General features: G+C 42.1%; 1 protein-coding gene across 1 annotated transcript in view; it reads left to right on the forward strand.

The window, feature by feature from the left end:
• The window catches only part of COL4A2 (collagen type IV alpha 2 chain), a 139,787-nt gene extending 118,371 nt beyond the window's left edge, over nucleotides 1–21,416 (forward strand). The window contains exons 29-47 of the mRNA XM_080605208.1: nucleotides 1,408–1,569; nucleotides 2,139–2,309; nucleotides 3,433–3,576; nucleotides 4,177–4,302; nucleotides 4,646–4,827; nucleotides 5,692–5,755; nucleotides 6,119–6,193; nucleotides 6,860–6,967; nucleotides 7,946–8,053; nucleotides 9,339–9,410; nucleotides 9,827–9,952; nucleotides 11,408–11,524; nucleotides 13,080–13,241; nucleotides 13,373–13,471; nucleotides 14,143–14,289; nucleotides 14,908–15,024; nucleotides 15,843–16,034; nucleotides 16,386–16,672; nucleotides 19,545–21,416. Of these exons, the coding sequence (XP_080461334.1) occupies nucleotides 1,408–1,569; nucleotides 2,139–2,309; nucleotides 3,433–3,576; nucleotides 4,177–4,302; nucleotides 4,646–4,827; nucleotides 5,692–5,755; nucleotides 6,119–6,193; nucleotides 6,860–6,967; nucleotides 7,946–8,053; nucleotides 9,339–9,410; nucleotides 9,827–9,952; nucleotides 11,408–11,524; nucleotides 13,080–13,241; nucleotides 13,373–13,471; nucleotides 14,143–14,289; nucleotides 14,908–15,024; nucleotides 15,843–16,034; nucleotides 16,386–16,672; nucleotides 19,545–19,799 (2,714 nt within the window). The 3' untranslated portion in view covers nucleotides 19,800–21,416. The remainder of the gene's footprint in view (nucleotides 1–1,407; nucleotides 1,570–2,138; nucleotides 2,310–3,432; nucleotides 3,577–4,176; nucleotides 4,303–4,645; nucleotides 4,828–5,691; nucleotides 5,756–6,118; nucleotides 6,194–6,859; nucleotides 6,968–7,945; nucleotides 8,054–9,338; nucleotides 9,411–9,826; nucleotides 9,953–11,407; nucleotides 11,525–13,079; nucleotides 13,242–13,372; nucleotides 13,472–14,142; nucleotides 14,290–14,907; nucleotides 15,025–15,842; nucleotides 16,035–16,385; nucleotides 16,673–19,544) is intronic.
• The last annotated feature ends 1,761 nt before the right edge of the window (nucleotides 21,417–23,177 follow it).

Raw genomic sequence — 23,177 nt, forward strand, 5'->3', positions numbered from 1 at the left:
AATTGTGTGACTAGCTCAAAGCAAAGAAGTATATCACAGGAACTTATTTTGGAGACTCTTCTCATGATTTTCAATACAAATTAAAAAGGAAAAGACGAGCATGTCATTTTATCTAAGTTATTTGAAGTGAGGGGAGCTGATTTCATCTTCAGCAGAGTCATGGAGTGAAGTGATAGAATAAAGGCAGCTCTGCTGCACTGTGGTAATACTTGGAAAGTCTGAGAAAAGGCAGACAATGCCTCTAGACTATTTTTCTGAAAACAAGAAGAAATTCAAGGGAAAACACAGACTGAAAAAGGAAAAAAAAGTATGTGACTCTGCACCTTCTTTCTTAGCATTTCCGTAAAATTAAATTTTCAGTAATAAAAAATAATTACAGTAAAAAGAAAAATCATTATTAGTCTGTCAATTTTTTATATATTTCACAGTTCTGATCAAACAGCCAAAAGAAAAGGCTTGTGATTTTTTTATTTTTTTTTTTTACTTTTATATGAAGTAGTTAGTGAATCCTTTATATCATCTGTGCCACTTAAATTATTCGCCCTTCAGAACGGGGAACTAAAGTCTGTAGTCTGTTGTTGTTGAGAAAACTCTCTGTATGTGACCATTTAGGTTCTCTCTGTTATAAAAGCACATCTAACTACATTCAAGCCTATGGGCCTACCCTGAAGTAAAATCAGAATAAAGACAAACAGATCCACTTGGCCTGGATTTTAAGTGTCATGTACTTTTAAGGTCTTGTACACTACTGCTTCTCTAATCTGAATGGAAAATGTGCATTACTTTTTAAATCTTGAAGGGCTTTACTTTCATTTTAAAGCCTCTGCTTTTATTTTGTAGAGATGTAAATTTTCACCCAATACATTAAGTGTAGAATCAGGGCCATTTTGCTCAGGAATTTGTATGAATCTTATAAAGATACCTTACATGAAAAGTTCTGAACAATAACACAAAGCAAGAACCCACTGTCAGCCTTCAATTTTTCCATTTCTGCCTATCGCATTTTAGAAAAGATATAGACATTGATTCTGTCTTTTGGTCAGCTGCTCAGTTGAGTTCTTACAAAGGTATATGTGATAAAAGGAAAAGATCAGAAATTACAGAATTATTGGAGTTAGAAATGGAAGACACCTACTCTGTTTAGATCCACCTGGTAGCAAATTACTTCCATCAACTGGAAAGAGCCTATCAACCTTTCTAATGCAAATATTGAGATCAGTACTGGTATTATCAATGATTGAAAAACTAATTAGCAGTCTTTTAATTCACTTTTCCTGTTCTCACTAATTTTCAGAGGAAAAGCATATCCTGAAAGAACAGTGCACATATGCCTGCTTTGAGAAGTTACATATAATAATCAGCTTTCTAGATACTGATGCTCTCTAATGCATGATTATGGTATTTTAGGAGCGGATGGTAGCCCAGGCTTGCCAGGAGCCAAAGGTGATCCAGGGCTGCAAGGTCTCCCTGGTCTGATGGGTTTGCCAGGATCACCAGGAACACATGGATTCCCAGGCCCACCAGGGAACCCCGGGCCTGATGGCGGACCTGGGTCTCAAGGACCCCTCGGTGAGGAAGTATTGCTGTCCTGTGTCACTTTCTCCTCCCACTTCTCTGTGGCAGGGCAATTGTATGGTTTCCCAAGGGGAAAGTTAATCTTGGGACTGTGGCACGTGCCAGGCTTTAATTCCCAGTAAGGAAATGATGGTAGCGCAGGTACTGTGGCAGCAAATCATGCCGGTGTCACAAATGGGATGTGGGGGTGGTGATGGTCCTCACTGGCAGAGCTGCTGCTTTTCCTTCTGTAGCCACCTTCCAGGCCAGGCCAGAGCTTTCCAGTGGCAGACTGGGAGAACAGAACAACCAAATGGGAGTCGTCTGGTAGAAAAGGGGCTTTATTCTTAAATTAAAGAGGAGGGGGAGGTCATGTTGGGAGTGAGGATTGAACCAGACTGGTAGCAAGACTGGTTTACATTCATAATCATTTCTGAACTTCTTTGATTAAAAAAATCCAAACTTTTCCCCTTCAACTTGAAGCTGGTATGATAGCAGTTTTCTCCCTCTTGAGTTACCTTCTGTGAAATCATTGTGTATGTCCAAACGCTTTTAATCTCCTTTTTCACACATTCACACGGCAGGTCCACCAGGTGCAAGAGGAGAAGATGGTGAGCAAGGTTTTCCTGGTCCCGTGGGCCTGAAAGGTCTGTCTGGTGACAAAGGTGAAACGGGGTACCCAGGATTGCAAGGTATACCTGGCGTGATTGGTCCCCCTGGCATCAGTGGAATGGATGGCTTTCCAGGAGATAAAGGTAAGCTCTGAACAGCTGCACTGAGAGAAATGATGTTCTTTAAAGCTGCTCTGTGCTGAAATGAACAGGCCACGTTCTCTGCTGAGCTACCTTTTTAAAACAGAACAGTTATGGTCACAGGCCTTACGTATTCCAGAATCACTGTCAGTTTTCCTTTGTGTTGTGCTCGGTGAAAATCTAGCTAGTGACGTGCAGCCCTGTTTTGAAGGGCAATGGCTGCTGTATCTCTTCTTTTGAAGAACATGCAGTATCTACTATTTGCTCTCTCCAAATTTTTTCCTTTGTCCCAGTCCTACCAGCTCTCAGTGAAATCTGAGAGATGTTTCTCGAAACCTTTAAAGTTTTTGAAAGTTAGCCGCTGCATGCTGAGCAATGCCAGACACAAGACCTGAATGTTGAATTTTAACAGGATACTCATCTTTTTGTATAAAGAAGGTGAGATTCACACTTGCCAGCCACAGAAGTGTTATATCTAATGCAAGTCGTCTGCATCACAGAGGGAGTTTCAACAGAGTTCAACTCCATGTGAAGCCAACTAAAACTGAAGAGGGGGTGCATACCTAAAAATGCATGTTGCAATATCATCAGTTGGAAAGATCAGACTCAACTAAGACTTTTTTTTCCTAAGATTACTCTGAAGTGCTGATCAGCTCTCGTTTGAGAGGAACGATCATCTGCTTGTTAGCATGACCCATGTAAAACATCATGCTCTTGTTTAGAAGAGGAGTGCAGTCATCTTTGTTGGGAAAGGTCTATGACTGGCATGCCCTATAATTGTGTCTGCGCAAGCAGAAAAAGGGGTTGACTGAAAATCCTGTATGGAATTTAGTACCTTTCTCTAGCTGTAGGACAGGTGTTGAATTGATTTTTCAGAAGATGACGCTAAGTTCTGGCCACTTCCACAGCTGAGTGAAGCCCTGATCTTGTTTAGGTACCTACCTCTCAGAGAGCTTGCGTGCCTAATACAAAGCAGCACATTGCTCTAGGCATCGAGGCACCCAGAAGTAGATACTGCAGCAGTGAGGTTTTCACACAGTTTTAGTTGACCATTACTAGCTAACGTTTACTTAGTCTGCAGAAAGCTGAGGAAGGTAACATTTCTCTTCCCCTTCTTTCTTTAAAGGCTTAAGAGGTTCACCTGGCATTGATGGTTTCAAAGGCATGCCCGGCCTGAAAGGAAGACCTGGAATCAAAGGAATCAAAGGAGAATTTGGTTCATTCGGGGCTCGGGGCGATAAAGGCGCACAGGGCGCACGAGGCTTTAAAGGTATTTGCTTATGGGTGGTACCAGTGTTTGCTTTTCACATCTGGAGAACTATTTTGCAAGGGTGCACAGACAAGGACAACACATTTTTGACATAGCCGGGTTAGCTCAGACATTCCTCCACCTATTTCACACATGGGCCTCTGGCTGAGAGGCCTGGATTTTAAGCTCAAGGAGGGCTTTGTGGATCCTGAGCATGGTCAGGTTGGAGACAGACACCTCGTTACCCTGTTTATCTGAGTGTTTCCCTTTCACTGGAACTACCCACTTGTTTGTGCTTTCTCCAGTGTGATTTGTTTTTTATGAACACAAGATAACTGATCTGCTGAGAGGTAAATTATCTGTCACAGAGGAGTCTGTGTCCAGCTCCACAGAATAGTATGTACAAAAGGTTTAACTCGGTTTTCATGTTTTCTTATGCTTAATTGTTCTGCTGACATGTTGTATTGATGCAGACAACTTTTTATGCAGATGGGTTTTCCATAGCTTGTGCAAGGTTATCCAGTAATCCGTTTTTGCTAATTTCACTCTTCCGTTTTTGCTTTCTCCAGCACAGTGCCGCTGACTAGCTTTTAAAAATATGGTTGTTTTCTTACCCTCTAGGTGACCGTGGGGAACAGGGTCCCCCAGGAGAGCCCCCAAAGCTGAAGCCTAGCATGATGATGGAAGTTAAAGGTGAAAAAGGAGATGTTGGAGAAACCGGCACCAAGGGATTCTTCGGCTTGAAAGGTCAGTGGTCACGACAAAGCAAAGCAAGCACATTCACAGCTATTGATCGGTGTCTAAGTATTTTCTCAGTTGCCATATAAAATATTCTCTGCTCAATGCACCACTGTGCTGCAGCCCACAAGGTTGACAAGGAAAGCTGAGCTCACAGCTGAGTTTCGTGGAGAGAAAACCCAAAGAAAGCACTTCGTGTTTATGCCACTTGTGTGTGCTGCCCTGTTGTGCCAGCACGTTGTGTTTAGGGAAGGCTGCTACCATGAAACTTCTTCCACACAAGCAACTCCATATCGTCCTTCCCTGCTCTAGTGTTTTAAGTCTTCTTTATTTTTATTTTCCCCGCCTGCAGGTAGCAAGGGAATGCCAGGCCTCCCCGGTAAGACAGGAACTCCCGGGTCTCCGGGGCACCCCAGTTACGTGGCTGGTGTGAAGGGGGACATTGGTGCAAAAGGACTGACAGGTCTGAAAGGGTATCCTGGTCCAGCTGGCTCTCCCGGCATCAGAGGCTTCCCTGGCAGCACAGGAGGCAGGGTGAGTACATGTCCATGGATGGCAACACAGTGTCCTTTTGCTGGCATTCAGCTTCTCTAGGGAGTGGCATTCACCCCTTGAAATTGTGCCAAGCAGCTACAGCGCAAAGATTAAAATGCAGTAAAAATGGAATAAATAGACCAAATCATTTTCCTTGATCCTCCAATGTTCATTAAGCACAGTCGTTCCTCTTCTCAGTAGGAGACATCCAAATTTCAGGTGCCAGCTTTTTGCCTATAAGGACTCAGATTGCTCCATCAAGGTGCCTGGTTTTGTTACCATAGCTGTTGATAAAAAATATTCTCAGCACTACATTTACTCTTCTTTTTCTCTCCTACTGATGGTGCCACTGCCAAAAATTGCTCACTGTCACTCACCTGATAGTAAGAAGTATAAGAACCTGAGCTCCTTGAGCACAATTCACCATGATTCACTATGGCAGCAAAATAACTTACATTGAGAAAAAATGAAGTCATGCAAAAGGCCTGGCAGTAGATTCTCACATATCATTTATTTAATAGAGCCAAAAAAATATTGCTCCTTTCTCAGTTGGGTATGCCCTTAGATTTCAGTAGAACTTCTTCCTAATTAAGTACTACGAGACGCAGGGCCAAATATGTGCAACATGATGCTCTCAATTTCAAATTTAAGACTTCGCAAACACAGCTTGTGACTTGGTTTGCACTGGTTTGGTTTAACCAATTTCAACCAAATGATTCCACTTATAAAGAACCATGGAAACAAAACAAAACAAAAAGGTAAATTTAAAGGTGTTTTTTTTTTCAATATTTAAGCTATGCTGCTTGGAAGGTTGAATAAATCCCTATCATCACTAACTGATACCTGTTTTCAATCATATAACAGGGAGATAAGGGTGTCCCAGGAATTTCAGGCCATTTTGGTACTCCTGGCTCCCATGGTGAAATAGGTGAGTTTGCTCTCTTAGCTGAGCATTCTTTGTGTTCATTAATCATCAAGTGCACAACAGGAAGTTTTGTGGGGTCTTCAGTCTTAAAGAGTCCTTGTACAGTCTTACCGTATGTTATTGTAAATGTGAGAGGCTGTGAAAAGGTTGATATTGTTAATTTCATGTAACGTATAAATCCATGGGGGGCATGAGGAAGGCATTGTTCTAGAGGCTGTTTTTCTTCCTTTAACTTATTCTTCTTTTTATTTATAAAGATAATTATTGCAGAATTTTGCCTTGGAAGTTGCCAAACTCCTTCAAAACATCAGGAAATACTATTTAAGTTGAAGCCTTGCCACTCATTTGTTTTTTCACTTGAAACAGGTGAGCCGGGAGATACTATAAACTTACCAGGAATGCCAGGTCTTAAAGGGGAAGTCGGTGTGCCAGGCCTAACAGGTATTCATTTCACAGTCATTCTGGATGTATAATTTTTCATGTACTAAAGTCCATAAAGGAAAGGAGGGAGAGCTTAGCCTGTGTGCTTTTGATGACTGTTGAGCTCCTGAAGAGGTGCATCTTTGAATATGTGCTATGGTTACCTCTTCAAATGAAAGTACAGTTATGGCAGTAACCATCAATCACATGCAGCTGTAGTAAAACATTTCCTTTTTTTTTTTTTTTTTGCCATTGGTGACAAAAGAGGAATATAAGACCATAATTATGTAAGAGGGGATAGCAGAATCAGGTTTATTTTTGATTGGGTTGGTTAGATAATGTAGTAAAATTTGAGCTATCTCAAATTTGAGCTATCTGTATAGCTCTGTATATATCTGTATAGCTACAGATAGCTATTGAGCTATCTGTACATTCAGCACATTTGAACATTGGTGTCCTATTCCACATAATATGGGGAGTACTGTTAAAAAACAAATTTAATGATGGATTGGCTGACCTACTGTAGAAGAACATTTGTTCTCCCAGGCAATCCAAGCACTCTGACTTGAAGAATGTCTTTATGCAGCAAGATCAGGACTCATCAAGTAGCCAACTTCACATTACACAGGTTAGCTTTTATCATACAGAGATTATTGAGAGAATAATGTGTTTTTGTGGTTCTTGCAGGCTTAAGAGGAGGCCCAGGACAAAAAGGCGAAGGGGGTGAGCCTGGTAACCCTGGCATTGAGGGCATCAGGGGCACACAGGGTGTCCCTGGCTCCTTGGGACAGGAAGGTAAAATATTCTTCTTTTTTAACACGCCAAAGAATAAAACTGGATGAGAAGAGAAAGGAAAAAAAAAAAAAAAAAAAAAACCTCTTACTCTCTGGAAAGAAAGTCATTAAGTTTTTAAAATGTTGATCGTTCTGTAAGTTGGTAAAGAGCAGCAAAAAGGACATGGAACTCCCAGGAGAACTTATTAAGAGGAAATTTCAAAAGAATTACTCTACCGTATTCCAGTTTTTCCTTTTTTATAGCAATCGTGTCCAGTCAAAGTGTTGCATTGCTGGCTTACTTAGGTATTTTAATGCTGCCTCAATATGGCAAGGAGGTGGGCATTTCCATGCTCTTTTCTGCCATAAATGAAATAAATATCCCACAGGACCCAGTTAGGGAACCTTTGAGCCAGTTTCCTTGGCTGACTGTACAAGAATACAAGGAAATTGAAAGGAGGTCTGGCTCTGGCTGGATCATAAACTTGCAACTTACGGAACATGTCTCACTGCAGGATGATCATGAAAATGCTCCTTCAGAGCAGTTGCTCCACATGTCTCATTTAATTATAGGGCTTAGAAGCTCCATCCAAGACTGGAGCTGTTTTGGTAGGCACCTCAATGAGAAATGGCACTAGTCTGATCAGCTTTCCAGTCAGAAAGCCTGGGCAGACGGGGAAACTGAGGTGCACATAAATGAAATTACTTATTGTAACTGGTAATAGATGTAAAACTATCATTTTAATAGGAAGAGCCCACTATATTTCTGAGGTTGTCAGAAACCTGAAATTTGCAGTTAACTGTTCTGTTTCACCTTGCCCGTCCTACCTTTTCTCTCTTACTTCGTCCACTCAGATGTATAGTGCAGTGTCACACAGTGACACTGGTGGGGGGAAGCCTTCATTTTGCTGCCTGGGAGAATGAAGGTAGCACAAGGCAGTGTTTTGGGCTGTTGGTTTTTAAGGACACTCACGAACAATGATTCACCATTGTCATGTAGGATTGCCGGGACTGGTTGGCCCCCCAGGGCAGCAAGGAAGCCCCGGGACACCTGGATCTCAAGGTGAAAAGGGAACTCCCGGCTGGCCTGGCTTACCCGGACAAGCAGGTATTTATACAACTTTGGCTATTCAGTCATTTCAGTGTGAGCACTTGCTGTTGTTCTTCTGGGGTAAAGAAGAAGAAGAAAGGAGGCTTTTTGTAATTCACAGTGGCAGAGCTCGCTCTAGTAAACACGTGTTCCTCAAAAAGTCCAGAAACATTAATGCAGACCCGTGCAGTTCGTGGGTTCTAAAGGACTGGGGTCTACTAAGATCACTTTAAGTGACTGTGAGCTTCCTCTCTTTTTTCCAGGAAAGCAGTTTTCAAGAAACATTTTCATTTTTCATGACAGCAGAGAAGAAAAGCAAAAAGATATTTAAAATGCAGCAAGAGTGGTGATATACAGTATTAGAATATTATAGTGTGGCATTAGATAGCAAACAGTATATTTGTTCTCCATCATCCTCAGAAACCACTAACTGATCCCACAGGTGTTTTTATGGATTTAGTAACTTACGTCTGACTTACGGCTCAGGCAGAATTCTGCTATCAAAATTAAGGCAGTAGTTTATAACTAAGCTGTTTGTATCACAGGATGCAGAATCTCATTGTCTGCCACCTGACTCCTTAATGTATGAAGTAAGCAGATTTTTCTCTACAGTACAGCCAAAAATTGCCCTATTTTTAGTGAGATTCATCTATCTGAAGCTGCATCAAATCGAAGCTAATAAGGTTTTGAAGGCTGCCTTTATAGACAGTGAAGACAGGCAGACACTTATTTTTGTGAAAGTTTAATTGTCCTCCAGAACTCTGGCCATTGATTACCATTGATAACTAGATGGTACGCATCTAGTTTTAAAATCACGCTTAACTTTTTGATAGGTACAAAAAAATGTGGTACATTTTACCAGCAGTGACAGCTATTAGACATTTGTTAACTGGTGTGTTATTTTTAAATGACCCACGGTGAATTTCTCCTGAAGAGGGCTTCATTATAATCACATTTAGAGTGTACAATTATCCCATAACTGTCTTGGTTTGAAGACTTTGGAAAAGCATAAACGGTTATTAACAAAATTGTGGTCTCAGGACTGGAACTAATGGCATGCTACCAGACAGATCAGAGATATTTTAAGAAATACCTCATAGTGAGCTTATTGGATAATAACACAATTGCTAATCAAAGAAGAAAAAACATAGAGTGCTGTATTTCATAATAAGCTTATTGCAATGAATCGATATGAAAGAGTTTAAGAATCATATTTATTCAAGCTTTTCAGTTTTCTGCTGAGATATATATATACAGACTGATAGAAACTATTAAAATAATGATGACTATAACTTTAAAACAGGCTTGCCTGGCTTGAGGGGAATCAGTGGACTGCACGGCTTACCAGGCACAAAGGGACTGCCAGGATCACCAGGTAAATGAGACTTTTACTCTGCTGGTTCACAGGTAGTGCATTGTGTTATCTGCAAGTTCGGTCTGTGAGATTTTTGCAATGGGACTTTCCTAACCGTGCCCTATAAAGCCCAGTGTGGAATTTACCTCATTGTGGACACTGGCAAACCACTTCACACACTTTATGTGCTGCCACACAGATGAATTAGAACACAACTTCAAGTCATAGTTTCTTTACTCTTGCAAAGTCAAATCCTCAAGACCATTTTATTCCATTATGAGCATTACTTATTTATTCCATTATTCCTTTTTTTTTTTCAATGAGTCACTATAGGCTCATGTATTCAGTAGATCCTCATGCTCTCTACATGTATGTTAGCATGCTGATATGTTATTACATGCAGAAACCTTTCTTAATTTTGAACTACTCCACAACAGGTCCAGATGGCTATGGCTCTGCAGGCTTCCCAGGTACCGTGGGTGACAAAGGAGAAGCAGGAGAGCAGAGCAGAGTGGAAGGCAGCCGAGGCCCTCCGGGTCAAAAGGGAGACAGAGGTGTTCCAGGTCTGTATCCTGGAGAATGTGATCTACTTGGTTTTTGTTCCAGCTGTGGGCGTTAAGGATGTCATGAAGTGCAATACAGTGTAGACAGTGATATAGTAGAGACTGTTTGGAGTTCCTGCTGCTGCTTAGCCAAACCTTGCTCAGAAACAGCACTGTGTATTGCCAAGTGCTGGACAAGCTAGCTCCTCCTGGGCAGCCTGGGTCCTTCTCCACAGTAGCAGCCCATTGTAGCACACCCAGAGCTCAGCACGCTGCAAATGCTGCTCTCAGCCACCATCTCCCAAAATATTTATAAAGAGGATCCAGTTACACCAACACTATGGCTTTTCTTTCTTTCTTTGCATTGCAAATCCTTCAATATTTACCTTTCTTCTGAAAGCTTCGCTGTCCATTAACGTGTGATTTTTTTTTTTTCCCTGGGATCGCTCCTGTGCTCTATTTCCATGCACAGTGCTTTCTTTACTCATACCATCACCCTTGTGCAATGTAAGCATACGGCTTTCCAGCTCTGACCCACCTTGCTACAGCAGGCAGCACTTAGCTCAGTATGGCTCACCACCAGTTCTTCTTCCATCACAGAGCCACCAGACTGATGTTATGGATGAACAACAACTACTTTTTTCTTTTACAAAAGTTTTCCAACATTTTGGCTCTAAAAGGACTGGCAGATATATATACATAAAAAAAAAAAAAAAAAACACTTACTGCTTTTACCTGTGTCATTGAATGCCTGTTCTTTGGTGCTCTACTTTATTATTGCTAACATACTGTGTCTTCTTAAACACCATTCAGAGATTTAGTACCAAGCCCTGCAAGAAATAGCTTTTTGGCTTATTTTATTCCTGTTTGTTTGTTGGAACTAAATATGTTAGTTTCTTTTTACATGACTAAACAAGAGGGTTTTTATGGCTTCCTGACAACTTACATGTGCTCAAAAGGACAATTTTGAGCAAAAAGGTGAGGCAAATTTTTGGCCATTTAACACTTTCCATCTATAGAGAATTTCCTTGGATTTGAACTTTTGGTTTTAATTGACCTCCTCCTCCCCACCAAAAAAAAAAAGTGTCTGTGACCTTGATTCAATAGGACACAGAAAAACAAAGCTGCTTTCTCGTCTGCTTCAATATACCTTGGATATTTTGAGAACTTCCTATTTTGAAGTAATATTTTACTTGGCAGATGCAAAACCATTAGCATTCCACACCGTGAGATGCAATTAGCTATCCAGAGAGCTTTGAAACAGAACTAGCATTTGTGGGCTTTTGTTTTGTTTTGTTTTGTTTTTTTAAGAAAAACCTCCACATCATATCATCTGGGGAAAAAAAAAAAAAGCGAAAATCAGTGGGAACTGCAGGTGTTTCCACTTTGAAAATCCCGTTTTTATATGTAGTCAAAGGTGAGTCCTTATAATTGCGTTTTCCTTGCAGTACTGATTATTTCTTCTCTTCTTTTCAGGGATCCAAGGACCCTTTGGCATTCCTGGGCAGGATGGATTTCCAGGGCCTCCCGGGATTTCAAATATATCAGGATATCCTGGTGATAAAGGTTCCCCAGGTCTGGACGGAGTGCCAGGTAATTCATGCCTTGTGTCCCTCAGACAACACAGAAGATTAAGTAGAAAGTTAGCAACGGCAGTAGTTATTGCAATCTTTGTTCAGTAAAATATCCCTATTAAGTGCAACACTGAAGTACATGGCTCGATGCTCCTTGAATAATTGTTAGACACAACTAATGGCACAAAAGATAATAGGGACAGAACTCTGATGCCAAAGGCCTTTCCTGCAGGGTGTCTTAATGGAAGGACTTGATTTTCATGCAAATAACAGATTTAATTGATCATCCAAAATTCCCTTAAAAACTTTCAGAAGCATTATGCTAACTTTCTACTTTAAAATTTAGATCTGTGGCAGACATGCAAATCTGCAGAATCCTTTCTTAATCATTCACAGAATTTTCCTATGTGAAATTAGATAGGAGAGCATTAGCCGCTCTTCTTTCTGAAAGTTCATTCTATGAGCCTACATTTTTCATGCCTATGAAAGAGCTGCAGTGTGGCTCTGTGTATTTAGAAGCTGAAGATCCTGCTGCTTGTTGGACTGCACAATCATTTCAAACTTCAGTGCCACTGTGAAGCGCTTGTAGCAGAAGTTGCAGGTGTCCCATTATCATCTCTATGATGTGTGGAAATTTAATGTAAGCTCAGCAAAAACTTACAGGAGGCAAACTAGCTGTGGAGCCAACGAAGTACCTAGGTTTCCAGATGTGACTAGAATGCTAGTTGGCCTTACTCTGCACACTGATTCCCATTCCCCAGGCAGTCATTGGGTTAAAAAAAATAAAAACAGAAGCAGTGAGCAGAGTGGGATGAGAACAGGAAGACCATCTGCCACCTGATATGTTGATAGGCATGGCTCTTTGCCGTAAGCATCTTGCATTAGTACCCGCACTTGATCCAACTGCAACAGGCCGCACGGGAGATGCCCCACTGAAAACCCTAGTTACTAAGTCCTTCTCCCCTTGGAAACAGGGTTCAAATCTCTTCTCAGGCAGCAGAAGTAGGAACCTGCCAGGTTTAGCTTCAGAAAATAGGTACTTCTGGAAAAGGAAGCTGTTCCCATAACTGCCAAGACAGAGTGAAGTAGTTATTTGTATCCAGGTGTTCAACTGAAGCACCAGAGTACATGGAACAGTAAGTCCTTGGCATATTTACCACCTCACCTGGCGCCGAGTCAGGTATTTGCTGATATCTGATTTCCCTCTAGTTGCTCGGAGAATTTAGGACAAAGCAGGGCGGCACCTAGTGAAGTGTGGCATTTGCTGGGGAAGGGATAGCTCACCAAAGGCCGCATCTCAGCAGGCATCTCACTGCTGCTGAAATCTTGCTTGAGATGACACCAGGCTCTGTGGGAGCTTTGTGCTCTGATTCCTCTGCCACTGCAGCAGAAGGGTATGCCAGGCTGAGAGCAGGAGTGCTGAATACGTCTGTTGGATAACTGAGCACGAGCCCCTTGCGTAAATTGAGGAAATAAAACCTGATGGGATACAATTAGATAGCTCTGTTACTTTCATCTGTGCCCAGGTATTGAGGCAGTATAGACAGATAACAGCTTGAATGTCCTCTAAACAGGCTATCCAGGACTACAGGGGCAGCCTGGAATACCAGCTCCACCGGGAAGCAAAGGAGAAAGCGGACAAGCAGGTGTGAGCGGACAAACTGGCCCAAAAGGAGATAGAGGTGATCCTGGATTAGCAGGGAGACCTGGGATTCCCGGGTATCCTGGGCCAAAAGGTAAGGATGGGAGATGTTGATCATCTGCAGGGGGAAACCCCCTATGCTACAGCAGCTTGAATAACATGACTTCTGAATTTATATGATCTGTACTGAAACGCAGTAACGTGGTACGTCTTTTTGCACTAAAGGTCGCAAGGGTGAGCAAGGTGTCATCGGCTTTATGGGCACAGTAGGATTTCCAGGTGATCTGGGACCCATCGGACCCAAGGGGGACAGAGGACTAACTGGTGAGTAAGTGCAGTCAGGTGCATGGCTCCTTTCTGAACAGTTTGCAGCCACACACAGCTGATCCAGCTGGCCCTGCCTTGAGCCTCCTCAGTCCTTTCCAACCTGCATGACTCCATGCGACCCATGGAAAATTGTAGGGGATGGGTGCCTGAATTTAACATGAGTAGTCAACTTTTTGCTGTAATTAATTTATTTTGTATGAGGTGCCAATTCCAAAATCAGACCCATTTTCAGAGAAAAAAAAAAAAAAGGAAAAAAATTGTTGACTTAAAATAATTCTGCAGAGTAGACATACTAGATATTTAGAAATATCTATGCCATCATGTATTTGTGTCTCCAGAAGCCCACCAAAAGATGGTGCTCTGCCTCAGAGAGCAGTCGGCTGTCTGGGGAAACCATCCCAACCTCCTACATCATAACTGAGGAAGCAGTAGCACCATTCATTTCCTTCTGCTTATCTTTGTGCAGTCCAAGAAAAGACAACCCCACTCCTCACATATGTTCCTCCAAGATCGTAAATATGTCTTATACCCAAGGTAGTGAATTGTAGACCACAGTCCCTCTTTCACATACGCAGCCAAGTAACAGCAACGTGTCTGTGGATGAAAGCATATTAAGGAAAACGTGCATATTTTTTAATGAAACTGTCTCATCTTGCCTCCTGTCACAGGCTTTCAGGGCCCTCCAGGCTCTCCTGGGCTGCCGCCTCTTCCTCCAAGGCTGTTTGCTGAGCAAGGTTCACCAGGTCCCCGTGGAAATACAGGACCTCAGGGAAGCCCAGGAGATATGGGCCCTCAGGGCCCACCAGGCGATCCAGGTAGGAATTGCACACTCGGAGCGAAAGCTCAGTAGTCCTTAGCAGAGAGAGGTCACCAGAGCACTGCTTTGGCTCTCTTCAACTCTAAATCCTACAGGTCAGAAAGGAGAGTCAAATTTGGGTTTTTCAAAGCCAAGGGCTTGGCTTTCCTCCCCCTTCTAACATTCAGAACTTAAGCAAAACAGGAATAAACTCTGACAACACTCACTCAGCCAAAGCAATGCCAGATATAGATGCAGCCATTTAAATCAAGAGTGGGAGTCCTTTGTGGAAACGCACACATCCCTGTGGGTGTGCTTTTGGCCCAGGAGACGTAGTGTTAGTGATACATGGACCAGACACAGTGCACCTCTTGCTAATGGCCTTGTCAGAGATGCGTGGTGGTGGCAAGAGTGAAAGATGAAGGCTGTGGGTGTCGTGTTGTCTCGATTCTAGCAGCCTTTTCTGATGAATTTAGTGCTTTTTGCCTGAGCAGAAACCACGGGATATCGCTTTTAGTGTAAATTGGTAAACCTGGCAGCTAGGACCGAACGCGCGCAAGTAGAGCACATGCTATCAGAGCAAGTAGCATGCTGATATCTCTGCAGCCACTGTGCTCATAACTGTTGTTGGTGCAAGGTTTCAGAGGCTCACCTGGAGACCCAGGGCTCCAGGGCAGAGGTGGCATTCCAGCTCCTCCCGGATCCAGAGGTGAACAAGGAGCAATGGGGTTTCAAGGCCCAGTGGGATTTGAAGGTAAGAGATGTCACACAGCACTTCTTCCCTCTTTCCCATTTCAGTGCCATAATTATTCTGTAGTTACTGTATCACTGGATGGGGAGGAGGGAGGAGAGAGACTGCTTGTTCCTTCACAACTTCTTCACAAGGCACAGCTAACTTTTAACAGAGGTAGCTTAAAGCAATGTTTTCAAAATAAGTTTTGATAGCTGCAGATGGCAGTCCACTCGTGAATGAGTTTGTTTTGATCCGAGTGCATTTTCATGTTGGTTTTCTCTAATTATTTCAGCATAGAGTTTTATTAGCCGTTATGTTCATAGAAATGGATGTTTGCATAGGTGATATTTGCATGGACGTTTCAGAGAATGTACCTGTGAAAGAAATACCCGTCTTTATCCAGTCAAAGAGCAGAAAGACTATTAAATACACAGACCAAAAGATATTTGCAGTTTTAACCATATAAAGCAGATGCAAGCAATTCAAAAGCTATTGGTTATTCTTAGACCAAGAAAATGTTTTGAAGGAAAAAAGATGTGCATCTGTATTGCACAAAGTATGCTAAAGTTTATCAGAACCTTATATGTGACTTTCCCTGGCTCTGGTTGTGAAATGTATCATCTGATCTCTGATCATGATGATCCAGCACCAACCTACATCAAAATCAACTGCTTTAACCCTAGAACTACATCTCTTTTAACAATAACTTACCGTAAGAAGAGTTATTGTGCAATCAATCCTTGTTCACGGGCAGCTCAGCTGAAATACCAGCTAGCATGAGAGCACTTGTGGGAGCACAAACTAAGCTGTATTATTTTCTTTTTCCTCTTTCACCTAAGGCCAGCCAGGCCGCCCCGGTAGCCCTGGGCTGCCAGGCATGCCGGGTCGCAGCGTCAGCATCGGCTACCTGCTGGTGAAGCACAGCCAGTCCGACCAAGAGCCGATGTGTCCGATCGGCATGAACAAACTCTGGAGTGGGTACAGCCTCCTGTACTTCGAAGGGCAAGAGAAAGCACACAACCAGGACCTAGGTACGTGGTACGTGCAGGTATTGCTGGCAGCAGCTGCAATTCCATCCCTCTGACTGAGGAGAAGAAGAAAAAAAAAAAATAGAGCTTACTTATAGAAAGCTGGGACTTCAACAGCCAGGCTTAGGAAGCACCAAAATGAGAAGATAAAAACCACACGTCTGCATAGTGTATTCGTGAGAGAGACTTTGCAAGTCATTAGTGCCATTTGAGGGGAACAGGAAAGCCGGTGACACATTATGGACTGCAAGGCTTTACTGACACACGCTTGGGAAGGAGCAATAAACTGAAAACATGCATTGTCTTCTGCAAAAATGATTGCCATAATTTCTTTTTTTTTTCCTCTCTTAACAGGGCTGGCCGGCTCATGCTTGGCTCGCTTCAGTACAATGCCATTCCTCTACTGTAACCCGGGGGATATTTGTTATTATGCAAATCGAAATGATAAATCCTACTGGCTCTCGACTACAGCACCTCTCCCAATGATGCCTGTGGCAGAAGAAGAAATTAGACCATATATCAGCCGCTGCTCAGTCTGTGAGGCCCCAGCTGTGGCGATTGCTGTCCATAGCCAAGAAGCTTCTATTCCTCGCTGCCCTGAAGGCTGGCGCAGTTTGTGGATTGGATATTCCTTCCTCATGGTATTTGTCCTTCAGCGTCACACTGTGTGTGGCACTAGGCTTTAAGTATGTCTTAGACCCTGGGAAGGCTGCTCTGTCGTAGCTCCAGTAACATCAAAACTATGCAACATCCTGGGAAACTTGTTTCTAGGAAACAGGAGTGAGAAGCAAAATTTCTGTGAACCGCAGAGAAAATTGCCTCTTTGTCAGAATAGCATCTGGAGCCCTTATTTTATGTACAAAATAATGTTTGAGAGCAGAGCACAGGTACAGCTGTGAATTGCCAAGTAAAACCGCGCTCTGCAGGCAGTAACCTACGGAGCATTTTTACAGCTAGAAAAAGAGTGGGGATTACTGATGAGCATCACTATTAAGAGGCTGATCTGGAGGGGAAAAAAAGACATTTTTCCCCTTCGTTTAGAAACTGAAAATCATTGATTTTTGGTAGACACTTAGAAGCCAAAGTGTTTCATCTAGTCTGGAAAGAGAGACAGCCTCCTGTTGTTTTAAAAGTTAATCTTCAGTGTTATACCTCTAATGGCGGCAGGAACAGAGCTGCATATCCGATTGCTCAAAGGATCTCTTAGATCTTGTGATTACAAGATAATTAGGAAATGGGATCTTACAGAAGAGCTTAACATTAGGTGTGCAGTGTAAAACATAATGAAAGGGTTCACCTCTTGTTCTGGCTCACTCCAAACTGCTACCTGTGGGAGCAGGACTGTACAGAGGGATCATGTAAGCACCGGAGGACTCAACATAGTGAGTGAACAGTACCTAGAATATGTTAGTGAATGATCCGGCTGGTAGTAATTTATCTGACTTGCTTGATGCACACTAGGGTCAAAACCTGCAACAATATGTCCATGTTGTGTTCATGCATTAAATACTGGATTGAATGATGAAGTAAACAAGGCTGGAAAAAAGAGTAAGATTTTTCTGACAGAAAACATCATGGAATAGCTGTAGTCAACCCTTCCCGCAGATTATTTGCATTCCAAAAGCTTCAACTTTTCAGGAAAGAAAAAGAAAGAAAAAAAAAAAGGAAATTGGATATTTTTCATTTAGTTCTAGAAAAAAGATTTGAGAAAAAGCAGATCCAATTTTTGTCCAGTCCTATGTTTGACCTTTCTTTTGCTTCTCCGAAAAGCCCCGATATGGATCTCATAGTTACTTCACAGGAACTCCAAGGATTAATTGTTTGTAAAGCCCATGTAAACATTCAGCATTGTTAAGGGCAAAGTTGTCACCTTAGCAAGAAGCTTTTGCAGGGACAAAGTCTGCCAGCACCAAGGAACGTACAGTGAGAGGAGTTTCAGAAGATTAAAGCTTTCACATTTTCCCATCTAGCGCTCAGATCAAACGACGTGTTTGGCATACACATTTTTTTGCTTCTTATGCAACTCTTGAAGGAGAAGTACAGCGTGCTTGTGGTTATTTCAGAGTACATGTTCTTTTACTTCTTGGCTTAAATTTGTTACCTCCTTCCCCTGGCTAAGGTACAATCCTGAAGGGAGTCAGCGTGGACTCCTGCCCAAACCACCTTAAAAGTTGGGAAGATTTCATGCAGAGAGGGCACTGAACTATAATGCTTCCTAAAAAGTGCCAGCCTTACCGAGGGATAAGAAGCCCTGACCAGCAAACAAGAAGCTATTACAGGCACAGAGCGGGAGATTGTACGCTGAGCATAGGAAGGCCACAGCCCTTGCCCTAAGGTTGTCGAGCTCCCAAGCCAGTGCGTAGATAGTGTGTGCAGTTTGTACCAGCTGCTTTCCAGCTCCAATTGCAGAGGCCTCAAAACTATTAACAGTTCAGCCCTTCTTACCAGCTTTGTTATCCAGAAGGATGCTAGAAGGGTTACACTCCAAAACATCATAGCTTAGCACATCTTGCAATTTGGACCTGTTTAAAAAATAATAATCCAAGGCCTCAGCAACGTGCAACACCGATCAGAGATCAGATCCTTTACTCCATTAAAAGGTGGCCACTTGTGCTACCCGTTTACATGGACACAGCGGGCCTCTGAGCATAAACCAAGGCCAACAGATTTCTTCCCACGTTTACAAAGCTATTTAGCAACTTTTCCAGCTGCTTTCATTTGTATTGCAAATACCTTCAGTTTTTAACAGAAAATTATGCAACTTCACTTAAATATGCAGCTGTACAGCCCTCAAAGGGACTGGGGAAATGCCTGTTTTGTTAGAGATCCCTTTGGCAGAACATAAGTAACATTCAGTTTGTTACTGCAGTACTTGTCAAAGGTAACAGTTGAGTGGTTTAAAGGTGCATGATGCTGTTGTAATGTGCTGTTAATGAATATATGATAGAGGGAAGATATCTGTATAGAAGCTAACTTTTTTTTTTTTGTTTCCATAGTGCTCCTTAAGTGCAGTGCAGAGTAAATAAGACTTTTTAATGAGGGAAATTCAAGTTAGCTATATGGAAAAAAAGTTCTACTTAATGATGGCAACCAGAGGAACAGGCTGCCCATAGAGATTGTGGAAACTCCATCCTTGGAGTTATCAACAACTCCACAATGCCCACAGCAACCTAGTGCAACTTTGAAGCTGGGTCTGCTTTGAGCAGAGAACTGGCTGAAGTGCCAGAGCACTCCTCACCCAAATGATTCTCCAGGTCTAAGACTAGAAACAGCGAAAATCCTGGCTATAGCAAAGATGTTTGTCAGAAGTGGCATCAGCATATGAGATTGTTCTTTTGTATAAAGGATAGCCAAACCCTTACGTCTTACACGGTTGCAGGATTAGCCTTCTGTCTGCTCTAGGGTTAAGAATCAGGAGCACTTCCAGTGTTTTTTCTCTTTTCCCCACACGTAAGTTTTTGACAGCATTGCCTGAGGTTGTACTCTGAACGCTGCCCTCCTTGTCTCCCTTAGCACACTGCGGCTGGTGATGAAGGTGGAGGACAGTCGCTGGTTTCTCCTGGGAGCTGCCTGGAAGATTTCAGAGCTACTCCTTTCATCGAATGCAACGGCGCACGCGGAACTTGTCATTACTTTGCAAATAAATACAGCTTCTGGCTCACTACGATTGACCAGCCCTTCCAAAGCAAGCCCTCAGCAGATACACTCAAGGCAGGACTCATCCGAAGCCATATCAGCAGGTGCCAAGTCTGTATGAAAAATTTATAGAAGTCTTTCATAGTATAAGGAACCTGCTTATCCTGTACTTCTTGTACAGTGAAACCTTCTATGATGTTTAGACGTTTGAATAAATCATGTTGGTGCTTTTTTAACTTATTACCTCAAAAGCTGAATGGAAATTTAATTTTAAAAGTGTCTGTAAAAGCAAATTACGTGTAACAGAAATCAAGTCTAACACACAGACCTAGTGTTGTGTTCTCCTACTATACAGTATATATATTTTTTTGCTAGTCTAACATTATGTCATTTGCCAGATGTTACAAATACTCAGCTTTGAAACACAAAAACTTCAGTAGTAAATGAATACCTTGGTCAGATACCCACTGCATTTACTTTAGGATAATGTATGCATCTTTTCTATTAACTGTATTTGTCACAACACTAAACACTAGCAGCTACAATTCATTCAAACAATTAACACACTGTGATCACACTAAGCCTTAAAGCCTAGCAAAGTACTGAAAATGTACACTGGAAGGTGCTCATGTCCAGCATTAAAACCTAACTTCAATGACAGTATTTTATGCTTGGGCATTTCAAATACACACCCAGAACAATCATCTTTTTCTTATATTTGTGTTTTTTTTTTTTTTGAGCTTCACCACTCTTTAGTACTTAATCATTGGAAATAGCAGAGAAGCCCACAGGCCTTCCAAAAAGAGTAACCAGAAAATGCACATCTCTTCCTGTTTTGGTTAGGAGACTACATGATGAAGATCAGCACATTACTTTAAAAGTCTGGCATTTTTTTTCTAGACATACTCCAGGCCAAAGGATCATTACAAAAGTCTCCCGCTCCACCGTGTTGTGGACATTGATCTGTGTCATGTTACTCACAGCACCGAGTGTTTTTTGCATTGCAGCTTTTCCCCTCTGAAACCAGGCTACTCATCACAAACAGGCATTACCCATGTGCTGTTGGAGCTGCTGTCACACGTGGGGTAGGTCTTCCAGGACAGCCTATTGTTCAATGCCACGTTACCTTGAAGGTCAAAACTTGCAGACCTGCCAGTTGTCCGCCTGGAGGCATGCAGTCCTGGCAGCTGGGGACATGTGGCAACGTGATGACCAGCATATCTGCCTGCACGCATCCTTCCTTGCAAAATCAAAGAGGAAGGAAGCAGAGCATTTATTTGGCACAATCTTTTTCCATAGAGAACCATGTCATTGCATGCCAGGCTTGAGAAATGGCCGCAACAGATAGCTCTTCCCTTCTAAAGAAGCCATTTAACCCAAAGCTGTCTGTCACCACTACAAGATGGGGGGGGAAAAGCACGGTTGCAAATGATTCTCTTCCCATTGACATAGTCTGATTATATACCCAAACACTTAAAACTGAAATCGAAGAGACTTCTATAACAACGACAACTGATTTTTCGACTGTTCACTCCTGCTTCAGGTGTTTATTGGGTTTTGTAATTACATTCCATCCTCACTGTATCATAAATAAAAATTGTTTTTTCTACTCCTCTATTTGTTGGTGATTGCCATTTTGTAAACAGTGTTGTTGTTTTTTTTTTTTTTCTAAAAAATGCATGTGGACTGCTCTTTTGAATTACTTTGTTTGCACCTAAGCCAGAAAGAAAAATAAAAGTGTTACCGTAATGCTCCATTCTACTTCTTCAACCAGGAATACATTTTGTGGCACTTAAACCATTCCAGAAGGGAAGTGCAGTTCTAAAATTTCTCCTTTAAGCTAAACTGTGGAGATGGTAGTATTTCATCTGTTGATGAAGAAGAGGAATTCAAGCCAATAAATTGTGATGTTGCAAATTAAAGCAAAGTATTATTCATGTTCCACAACATTTAAGAAACCAACATTAACCAAACTTGACAAGTGTTACCTCTGCAAAAAATGTAAAGTGTAACTTCAGTTAAAGTTCTGAGCTAGCACAGTTTCTAGCCGAGATTAGTTGTGCGTATAATTAGATATATCCATGAAGTGAGAAATTACATGAGCTTAAAATCAGTTTTCTGGCCATACTGTAGCTATGAAAGGCAGCCTCTGAACAAATTAACTCCACTGGTATTTGTTTCAGCCAAATAAAATACCTAGAACTGAAAACATTGCAGTGTACATTAGTCAAATCTATTCCACATTTGCCAATCCTTTTAAATTACACACAGCAGTAACAAACACCCCATAATCATCAATTTACCTCTTCCACGCCATCAGTGGTTGTCAGATGACCAGTTAAATCACTTGTGATTTTTATAGTGTGCAACTCCTGCAATGCAGCACATGAAATTTTTTTCAACAGAATTCAAGTACAGGTTATACAAACCTGTAAAAAAACAATTATGTCAGCAACAACAGCTAACTATTTTGACTTCAATGGCTGCTATGTTGCATAATCTTCCTATACAGCTAATTTTTTTTTTTGCATGAAAAGCCTCAGCAGATAGGTCTTTCCCCACGAGCTGTGTTGTCTATTAGTTTTCTGACTCTCAAAAGCTGTTCTAAGCAAGTTTGCTCAGCACAGTATCATCAGCACAGTGGTGAGTTGAAGTGCACTCAGGAAATTAGAAGAGAAAAAAAAAACATGCCACACAGCAGTGAACTTTTGTACTTTCTTTGTGTACGTCATGTGCTTCAGGTCCATGGACTTATACACAAGTTTCTCCAAACAACGCTTACTCACTGCCTGGGAAGGGGAGGGAGCAAGTACACATGAACACATGGGATGCTTGCAGCAGCCAGAGGGTTTCAGCCTGCCAGCTACCTTGGAGCACAGCACAGCACTTCCAGGAGAAATGCCTTGTCCGAAACACTGCCCCGATAAATTTGCCTCCCTGATGCACCTACTCCCAGGAAGTTAAAACATTTTTATTCAGGAAATAGGATTTTTCAAAACAATCTTTTCACTTAACCATACCACTCCAGCCTAGGATGTGAAAACCACAAGTTTTTTGCCTGTTTCTGACTAATAGTTAAATATTTTGCTTCAAAGCATGCTGCTTGTGTCCTACGCTTCACTGTCTGAAAATACCCTGAAGTATAACATGCTGCTGAGCCTGGAAAAGGTCAGCAAGGTTATATTCCCCTCCATAGGTAATGGTGCATCAGCATATCGGCATAGCTATAGTGAAGTCATTTGGCCAGCTGACACCAACATTTCTCGCTCTACGTTAACCAAATCTGCCATGTCTTCTCACACACCGTGATTGGGCTTGTCCAAGGCATGTGGAAACAGAAAATCAGCAATGCGCAGGCAGTAAACATGACCCTGTAACAGGCGTTATCAGCCTGCTGCCAGCAGAGAGGTGGCGTGGTCACTGACTGCTGTATGGGTTTGGCTGCACCTTATCTGGCTGCCAGAGACTGAAACCTTGCCTTGGCCTCTCTCTGACACCACCTTCAAGACA

This window comes from Anser brachyrhynchus, assembly GCF_964034855.1.
Source record: "Anser brachyrhynchus genome assembly, chromosome: 1".
NCBI classification, from domain to species: domain Eukaryota; kingdom Metazoa; phylum Chordata; class Aves; order Anseriformes; family Anatidae; genus Anser; species Anser brachyrhynchus.